This window comes from Halictus rubicundus, unplaced genomic scaffold (genome assembly GCF_050948215.1).
Source record: "Halictus rubicundus isolate RS-2024b unplaced genomic scaffold, iyHalRubi1_principal scaffold0026, whole genome shotgun sequence".
Lineage (NCBI taxonomy): Eukaryota > Metazoa > Arthropoda > Insecta > Hymenoptera > Halictidae > Halictus > Halictus rubicundus.
The window spans coordinates 141,811-151,540 of record NW_027488567.1 but is presented as its reverse complement, the minus strand read 5'-3'; the positions used below and the strand labels follow the sequence as shown (position 1 = coordinate 151,540).

The following is a 9,730-nucleotide window of genomic DNA, read 5'->3' as shown; positions in this document are numbered from 1 at the left end:
GATAGGATAGGATAGAGGATAGGATAGGATAGAGGATAGGATAGGATAGAGGATAGGATAGGTGTTCGGGATTGGCGAAGCGTGACGTGCGAACGCCGCACGGTCATTGGTTCGCAGCTCGACTTCGCGAGATCGCGGGTCGATTCTCAGCGCCCCGCGTGATAGGCCGTCACCGTCGGATCGATTATCGATGCGATAATAGATATTCTATTGGCCCGTGTTCAAATTCGGCAAGTAATCGTTCCGGCGGTGCCAGGAAACCGCCCGCCGATCTCCGAAGCATGCATTACTCTATCGTTCTTCAACGCTCTCGCAAGTAGTTCGGTTCGGTTCGGTTTCTCTGGTTTCTAAGAGCTTCGTGCGTCGTGTGACCCGTTCTTAGAAGGAGTTAATCTTAGCGGGATTCTATTCTCGAGACCGGGAATAATCATATTAGCGGGTATAATTCATCCTGTTTATGTTGTTTACGTATACATTCTGTGTAGAGAACGTTCGTGTTGACGAACCGCGAGCCGGTAAAATAAAGTGTTCTCGTGCAGTTCCGAGTTTTCCTCTAACCGTGCCCGCCTACACAGTGGTCCTTCAACCCTTCTATATTACAGGCTCGATCCCAAACATTTGGTCCTTCGAGCCGGATTCAGTGCTGCAGTGTGCAAAAACGAAGGAAAATTAGTTCGTCGTGACCGTTGCTCGCGTTTGAAAATTCGAGAACAACAATGGCTGACCTTCTGGGAAACCAAAGGCTTCTCGCTCATCGGATCGGCCGGATAGTGATCAACATCAAGAAGCGTGGACAGGCCAACATAACGCTTGGATTTTTGGAAGCCGGGATGAGCACTCTGGAGGAACTCTGGAGCAATTATCAGCGGGGAGACGCTGCCGTGAGAGCCGCCGCGGAGTCGGACCCTAAATTACGGGAGAGCTCCTACCTTAAGGACGACGAAGCTGATGAGGTACAAACGACCTTCATGGAGCAATCTGGATTGCTCCGGGAAATGATCTCAGGGCTCAAGGTCGCTGCCGCTATCAAGGAGACCCCGGTTTCAAATCCAACGGCCACCGATGCGAGCTCCTCTAGGTCACGCGCCGTGTTGCCGAAAATGGCTCTGCCGACCTTCGACGGGCAATACAAGGAGTGGCCCTCTTTCCGCGACTTGTTTACGTCGCTCATAATAAAGGACTCCTCTCTGTCCCCGGTTGAACGGCTCCACTACCTGAAAACATGCATGAGAGGCAGCGCCGCCTCCTTGCTAAAAAATATCCGAACGACGACCGATAATTTCTCCATAGCTTGGGATAAGCTGGAGAGCCGATTCGAAAATCGGCGTCTGCTAGTCCAGTCGCAAATCCGACTGCTGTCACAGATCTCTCCGGTGCGCAAAGAGTCTTCCTCCGAGATGCAGCGCCTATTCGACGAGACCTTCGATGCCGTCGATGCTCTCGCCAATTTCGATCGTCCTGTCACCAACGCCGTCGACTGGATCGTCGAGTTAACCGTCGACCGGCTGGATCGCCAATCGCGCCGGGAGTGGGAGGACTCGGTCAAGTTTTCCAGGGAGATGCCGACTCTGGAACAACTGAAAGAATTCTTGATCGGACGCATTCAGGCCTGCGAGGCTTTAGAGCCCACTCCGTCCGAAGGAGCCTCACCTCGAAAGGACACTGCGTCCAAGGGCTTCAAGGTGCACCAGGTGTCTCCGGCTAGTGCCTCCAGGCGGTCCTGCAGCCTCTGCCAGGACCAACACTACATTCAAAACTGCAGGCAGTTTCGAGAGAAGACTCCCGCCGAGCGGAAGGCCACGGTCCGAGCGCTGAATCTCTGTTTCAACTGCCTCGGGAACCATTCAGCGCACGACTGCAAATCCACCAAGCGATGTCAGAGGTGCGAGGGCAAGCACCACACGATGATCCACGACGCAGATTCCCCGGCAAGGGAGAGCAGCCCGGCGGGAGCCCTCGTGCAGCAGGTATCTACGCCGGTGAGTAGTCCTTCGGTGATTCTTGGCACCGCTCGCGTCTCGGTTCTAGGCCCCCACGGGCATCGCAGCCTGGCCCGCGTCCTAATCGATCCCGGCAGCGAAGTCTCCCTGGTCTCTGAGGCTCTGGCGTAGCGGCTCGGCCTTCGGAGAAGCCAAGCCCGGATCCCTCTTCGTGGCGTCGGGAGCACCAGGGCGCAGTTCACTCGGGGGAAGACGGAGCTGGTCATCGCCCCGCTTCGAGGACAGGATCGACGATTCCGGGTCCCAGCTTACATCCTCTCCGAGCTCTCCAGCTACCAGCCTCGCAACCTGCCTTCCCCCTGCTCCTGGCCTCATATCCAGGGGTTGAATCTTGCCGACCAAGGTTGGCACCAGTCCGACCCTGTCGATATTCTGCTCGGAGCCGAATCATATGACCTCGTGCTTCTTGAGGGCGTCAAGAAGGGTCCTCCTCACACTCCAGTCGCGCAGGAAACGCACTTCGGCTGGATACTGACTGGCGGAGCCGGGTGCTTCAAGGACAACGGACCGGGGAGGCGGGTCGAAGCTCCAGTGCATCACTGCAGGGTCGACCCTGAGCTCATGGCCTCGCTCACGAGGTTCTGGGAGCAGGAGGAAGTCGAGGCGTCGATTCCAGGGACCGAGGATGATATCCGGGCCGAAGAGCACTTCACTGCCACGCATCTTCGCTTACCCGATGGTCGCTTCATGGTGCGGTTGCCCTTCAAGACCGCACCCGAGCTGGGAGACTCCCGACGTACTGCCGTTCGGACGCTGGAGGGACTGAGCAAGAAGTTCCGGCATTCGACGGAATTCGAACGAGCCTACCGCGACTTCCTGGATGCCTACGAAGCTCTGGGACACATGACAGCGATGAGATCCTCTTCTTCCCGGCACGGCTACTACCTCCCTCACCACGGCGTGCTGCGGGAGAGCAGCACTACCACCAAACTTCGGGTCGTCTTCAACGGTTCTAGGCCGACCACTAACGGGAAGTCGCTCAACGATTTCCTTCTCCGGGGCCCCAACCTTCTGCCTAATCTGGCGGATGTGCTGCTGAGGTGGCGACGGCATCGGTTTGTATTCTCAGCTGACATCGAGAAGATGTACAGGCAGATTCTCGTCCACCCTGAGGATCGGGGGTGGCAGCGGATCGTGTGGCGACCTGAGCAGAAGGAAACTATCAGGGATTACGAGCTCAACACGGTGACGTACGGACTCGCCTGTGCACCGTACCTCGCCATCCGGTGCCTGCATCAACTCGCCCAAGTGGGAGAGCAGCTCTATCCACGGGGTTCACAAGCAGTACGGCGGGACGTCTACATGGACGACGTCCTCACTGGGGCTGACTCCCTCCCAGAGGCGCGACTCAAGCAGCGAGAGGTGCGGGAGCTCCTCATGGCGGGCGGATTCCCCCTGCGGAAGTGGGCATCCAACTCTCGGGAACTACTGGAAGGACTCTCCAACGACGAACGGAAGGGAATCGTCGAATGGGACTCGTCTTCGTCTCACAGCGTTCTGGGTATCCGCTGGTGCCCTTCTTCTGACTGTTTTCAGGTCTCTGCGGCTACTTCGATTCGGAGGGACCGACACACCAAGCGAGCTGTGCTCAGTGGGACGGCTCAGCTCTTCGATCCGCTGGGCTGGGTGGCACCTGTAACGATCGTAGCAAAGGTCCTCATGCAGTCGCTGTGGCTGCTAAAAATCGACTGGGACTCACCTCTACCGGACAAGGAGGAGCTTATTTGGCAGAAGTTTCAGCAGCAACTGCCGGCCTTGCGAGCGGTTCGCATTCCTCGATGGTTCGGGATCAACCGCTCCACTCAGACTCTCGAGATCCACGGATTCGCGGACGCCTCTGAGCGCGCTTATGCGGCCGTGGTTTATTCACGCGTGATCAACGAAGAAGGGGCGGCTACCGTCTCCCTAATCATGGCCAAATCCCGGGTGGCTCCGTTGAAACGAGTGTCTCTACCTAGGTTGGAGCTCTGCGCCGCCTTTCTGCTGTCTCGACTCGTTGAGCACGTCACCAAGGTGCTCGAATTGCGGGATGCCGACATCCACCTCTGGTCGGACTCATCTGTGGCCCTCAGCTGGATCCAGGGTCATCCCTCCCGCTGGCCGACGTACGTGGCGAACCGGGTTGCCGAAATCCAAAGGACGATGCCTCTCGCCAAGTGGCACCACGTTCGAAGTGCGGAGAACCCTGCTGACTGCGCTTCGCGGGGGCTGTACCCATCTGAGCTATCCAACTTCGACCTATGGTGGCAAGGACCCGAGTGGCTTTCGTCCTCCGGCCACCCCCTCTCAACAAGTGACCAGGAAGCGAGCGACGAGTACCAGGAACTGGAGGTACATCACGTGGCCCGTGGGGTCGAGACGAGCTCGTCGTGTCCCTTGATCGAACGATTCTCCAACCTGGCTCGCCTGTTCCGAGTTCTGGCATGGTGTCGGCGGTGGAGAACTGGAAACCAGAACGAGGAGTCAACACTCGCTGCCTCAGAAGTACGAGACTGCCAACTCACCCTGTTGCGGTTGGAGCAGGCTGCGCACTTCGGGGAAGACATCAGGGCGCTGCTGGCAAACCAACCGCTACGGGCCAAGAGCAGATTGGCCAAACTCTGTCCATTCCTGGATCCGGACAGAGTACTGCGCGTCGGAGGCCGCCTCCAGGCGTCCAACCTCGCCTACGACGGGATGCATCCAGCCATCCTACCAGACGACTCTCACTTGGCACGGCTCTGGGTTGACGCAGCGCATCGTCGATGCCTTCACGGGGGGACTCAGCTGACTCTCGCCACTCTTCGTCAGGAGTGCTGGATCCTGAAGGGTCGTCGCCTGGTCAAGTCGTGTATCCGACATTGCACCACGTGTATCCGGTGGAGAGGGCAAACAGTCCAGCCTAAAATGGGAAATCTCCCGTTACCAAGAGTAACGCCTTGTCGTCCATTTTTCAGATCCGGTATTGACTACGCGGGACCGATACAGCTTCGAGCCGGGAAGGGTCGTGGTCAGCGCACCTCGAAGGGTTACATCGCGGTGTTCATCTGCCTCGCCACGAAGGCCGTTCATCTGGAAGCAGCTTCGGACGGTTCCACCGAAACCTTCCTGGCGGCACTACGGAGATTCATGGCTCGGCGAGGTCGCTGCGCCGAGCTCTACAGCGATTGTGGGCGGAATTTCGTAGGAGCGCACAATGAACTACGGGCTCTCCTGCGAGAATCATCGAAGCAGAGCGGAGGGCAGGTCGCAGCCGCCGCCAGGGAGGGCATCACATGGAGATTCAACCCTCCTTCGGCGCCTCACTTTGGTGGCATCTGGGAGGCGGCGGTCAAGTCCGTCAAGCACCACCTTCGCAGGATCATCGGGGAGCAGCGCCTAACCTTCGAGGAGCTGACCACCATCCTGACCGGCATCGAAGCCTGCCTGAATTCTAGGCCGTTATTACCGTTGTCCGACGACCCTGAGGATCCAGCGGCGCTGACCCCGGGTCACTTTCTGGTTGGGGAACCCCTCACTGCGATCCCCGAGCCCAGTCTCGAGGACCTCCCCGTCTCTCGATTGTCCCGTTGGCAGTTAATCCAGCAGATGCAGCAACATTTCTGGAGACGCTGGTCGCGGGAGTACTTGAACTCTCTCCAACCTCGAGGCAAATGGCACAAGGACAAAACACCGCTCAAGGCCGGAGTCCTGTGCCTCATTAAGAGCGAAATCCTGCCGCCCACGCAATGGCCTCTCGCTCGCGTCGTACTCGTGCACCCGGGACCAGACTCTTCCGTTCGAGTCGCAACCGTGCGCACCGCCGCGTCGCAAATGCTTCGGCCGGTGCACAAACTCATCCCACTGCACTTGCCGGACGATGAGCGATAAACTGCGGGGGAGGCCTCGAGGCGGGGCCGATTACGCGGATCGTGCCATCCGCGTCTGTAAATTTTGTACATAAATTTAGGTTAAGTTGCGTAGTTGTAAGATCACGGTCTCGTTTCACCACCACATTCATTAGAATACGTTTCACTCACCTCATTATCTCATAACATCAATTGTAAATTCACCTCACGCATCTGGCACTGTACATTCATCACTGTACATTATTCACTCGCGATCATAACTTCGGATACTACGTTGCACTTTTCCCAATGCACTCATTCTTGCTCAGTTTCGTCAATGAATGACGAGGCGGGCGGAATGTTCGGGATTGGCGAAGCGTGACGTGCGAACGCCGCACGGTCATTGGTTCGTAGCTCGACTTCGCGAGATCGCGGGTCGATTCTCAGCGCCCCGCGTGATAGGCCGTCACCGTCGGATCGATTATCGATGCGATAATAGATATTCTATTGGCCCGTGTTCAAATTCGGCAAGTAATCGTTCCGGCGGTGCCAGGAAACCGCCCACCGATCTCCGAAGCATGCATTACTCTATCGTTCTTCAACGCTCTCGCAAGTAGTTCGGTTCGGTTCGGTTTCTCTGGTTTCTAAGAGCTTCGTGCGTCGTGTGACCCGTTCTTAGAAGGAGTTAATCTTAGCGGGATTCTATTCTCGAGACCGGGAATAATCATATTAGCGGGTATAATTCATCCTGTTTATTTTGTTTACGTATACATTCTGTGTAGAGAACGTTCGTGTTGACGAACCGCGAGCCGGTAAAATAAAGTGTTCTCGTGCAGTTCCGAGTTTTCCTCTAACCGTGCCCGCCTACACAGTGGTCCTTCAACCCTTCTATATTACAGGCTCGATCCCAAACAATAGGATAGAGGATAGGATAGGATAGAGGATAGGATAGGATATAGGATAGGATAGGATAGAGGATATGATAGGATAGAGGATAGGATAGGATAGAGGATAGGATAGGATAGAGGATAGGATAGGACAGAGGATAGGATACGGATAGAGGATAGGATAGAATAGAGGATAGGATAGAGGATAGGATAGAGGATTGGATAGGATAGACGATATTATAGGATAGACGATAGGATAGGATGGCGGATAGGATAGTATGGAGTATACGATAGAATTGAGGATGGGATAGGGTTGAGGATAGGATAGGATAGAGGATAGGGGATTGGATCGGATACAGGATAGGAGACGGTAGAGGATTGGATAGGATAGAGGATAGGATAGGATGGAGGATAGGATAGGATAGAGGATAGGATAGAGGATAGGATACAGGATAAGATAATTTAGAGGATAACATAGGGGATTGGATAGGATAGAGGATAGGAGACGATAGAGGATAGGAAAGATTACAGGATAGGATACACGATACGATATTATAGAGGATAGGATAGGATAGAGGATAGGATAGGATAGAGGATAGGATAGGATAGAGGATAGGATAGGATACAGGATAGGATAGGACAGAGGATAGGATAGGATAGAGGATAGGATGGGATAGAGGATAGGATAGGATAGGATAGAGGATAGGATAGGATAGGATAGAGGATAGGATAGGATAGAGGCTAGGATAGGATAGATGATATTATAGGAAAGAGGATAGGTTATGATAGAGGATACGATATTATAGAGGATAGGATAGGATAGAGGATAGGATAGGATAGAGGATAGGATAGGATAGAGGATACGATAGGATAGAGGATATGATAGGATAGAGGATAGGATAGGATAGAGGATAGGATAGGATAGAGGATAGGATAGGATAGATGATATTATAGGAAAGAGGATAGGATATGATAGAGGATACGATATTATAGAGGATAGGATAGACGATAACATAGGGGATTGGATAGGATAGAGAATAGGATAGGATAGAGGATAGGATAGGATAGAGGATAGGATACGATAGAGGATTGGATAGGATAGAGGATACGATAGGATAGAGGATAGGATAGGATTGAGGATAGGATAGGAAAGAGGACAGGATAGGATAGAGGATAGGATAGGATAGAGGATAGGATAGGACAGAGGATAGGATAGGATAGAGGATAGGATAGGATAGAGGATAGGATACGATAGAGGATTGGATAGGATAGAGGATACGATAGGATAGAGGATAGGATAGGATATAGGATAGGATAGGATAGAGGATAGGATAGGACAGAGGATAGGATAGGATAGAGGATACGATAGGATAGAGGATATGATAGGATAGAGGATAGGATAGGATAGAGGATAGGATAGGATAGATGATATTATAGGAAAGAGGATAGGATATGATAGAGGATACGATATTACAGAGGATAGGATAGGATAGGGGATAACATAGAGGATTGGATAGGATAGAGGATAGGATAGGATTGATGATAGGATAGGAAAGAGGATAGGATAGGATACAGGATACGATATTATAGAGGATATGATATTATAGAGGACAGGATAGGATAGAGGATAGGATAGGATAGAGGATAGGATAGGATAGAGGATAGGATAGGATAGGATAGAGGATAGGATAGGATAGGATAGAGGATAGGATAGGATAGAGGCTAGGATAGGATAGATGATATTATAGGAAAGAGGATAGGTTATGATAGAGGATACGATATTATAGAGGATAGGATAGGATAGAGGATAGGATAGGATAGAGGATAGGATAGGATAGAGGATAGGATAGGATAGAGGATAGGATAGGATAGAGGATAGGATAGAGGATAGGATAGAGGATAGGACAGAGGATAGGAGAGGATAGAGCAGATGATAGAGCATAGGAAAGAATTGAGGATAGGATGGGATAGAATATAGGATAGGATAGAGAATAGGATAGGATAGATGATATTATAGGATAGAGGATAGGATAGGATGGAGGATAGGATAGGATAGGGGATATTATAGGATAGAGGATAGGATAGGATAGAGGATAGGATAGGATAGATGATATTATAGGAAAGAGGATAGGATATGATAGAGGATACAATATTACAGAGGATAGGATAGGATAGGGGATAACATAGAGGATTGGATAGGATAGAGGATAGGATAGGATTGATGATAGGATAGGAAAGAGGACAGGATAGGATACAGGATACGATATTATAGAGGATATGATATTATAGAGGATAGGATAGGATAGAGGATAGGATAGGATAGAGGATAGGATAGGATAGAGGATAGGATAGGATAGGATAGAGGATACGATAGGATAGAGGATAGGATAGGATAGAGGATAGGATAGGATAGATGATATTATAGGAAAGAGGATAGGTTATGATAGAGGATACGATATTATAGAGGATAGGATAAGATAGAGGATAGGATAGGATAGAGGATAGGATAGGATAGAGGATAATATAGGATAGAGGATAGGATAGGATAGAGGATAGGATAGGATAGAGGATAGGATAGGACAGAGGATAGGATAGGATAGAGGATAGGATAGGATAGGATAGAATATAGGATAGGATAGAGGTTAGGATAGGACAGAGGATAGAATAGGATAGGGGATAGGATATTATAGAGGATAGGATAGGATAGAGGATAGGATATTATAGAGGATTGGATAGGATAGAGGATAACATAGGGGATTGGATAGCATAGAGGATAGGAGACGATAGAGGATAGGATAGGATAGAGGATAGGATAGGATAGATGATATTATAGGATAGAGGATAGGATAGGATGGAGGATAGGATATGATAGAGGATAGGATATAGTATTGGATATGATAGAGGATAGGATCAGATAGAGGATAGGATAGGATTGAAGATAGGAGAGGATAGAGCAGATGATAGAGCATAGGAAAGAATTGAGGATAGGATAGGATAGAATATAGGATAGGATAGAGAATAGGATAGGATACATGAT

The 9,730-nt window shown here is 51.4% G+C and overlaps 2 protein-coding genes across 2 annotated transcripts; both read left to right on the top strand.

Annotated features, from left to right (window-relative positions):
• Window positions 1-716: 716 nt before the first annotated feature.
• Window positions 717-4,297, top strand: LOC143363181 (uncharacterized). The gene is made up of 3 exons (XM_076803778.1): window positions 717-1,979; window positions 2,112-4,105; window positions 4,252-4,297. The coding sequence occupies exons 1-3, from the start codon at window positions 717-719 to the stop codon at window positions 4,295-4,297; spliced, it is 3,303 nt and encodes a 1,100-aa protein (XP_076659893.1).
• Window positions 4,298-4,676: 379 nt separating this feature from the next.
• On the top strand, window positions 4,677-5,849 carry LOC143363180 (uncharacterized). Its single transcript, XM_076803775.1, has one exon. It carries the CDS (start codon window positions 4,677-4,679, stop codon window positions 5,847-5,849), a length of 1,173 nt encoding a protein of 390 aa, XP_076659890.1.
• Window positions 5,850-9,730: the final 3,881 nt, after the last annotated feature.

Bases quoted from the DNA above. Each gene is read 5' to 3' on its own strand.
- LOC143363181 (XM_076803778.1), top strand. From the start codon at position 717: ATGGCTGACCTTCTGGGAAACCAAAGGCTTCTCGCTCATCGGATCGGC. The intron at 1,980-2,111 runs GTGAGTAGTCCT...GCTCTGGCGTAG, and splicing joins TGCAGCAGGTATCTACGCCG to CGGCTCGGCCTTCGGAGAAG. The intron at 4,106-4,251 runs GTACGTGGCGAA...TATGGTGGCAAG, and splicing joins CATCCCTCCCGCTGGCCGAC to GACCCGAGTGGCTTTCGTCC.
- LOC143363180 (XM_076803775.1), top strand. From the start codon at position 4,677: ATGCATCCAGCCATCCTACCAGACGACTCTCACTTGGCACGGCTCTGG.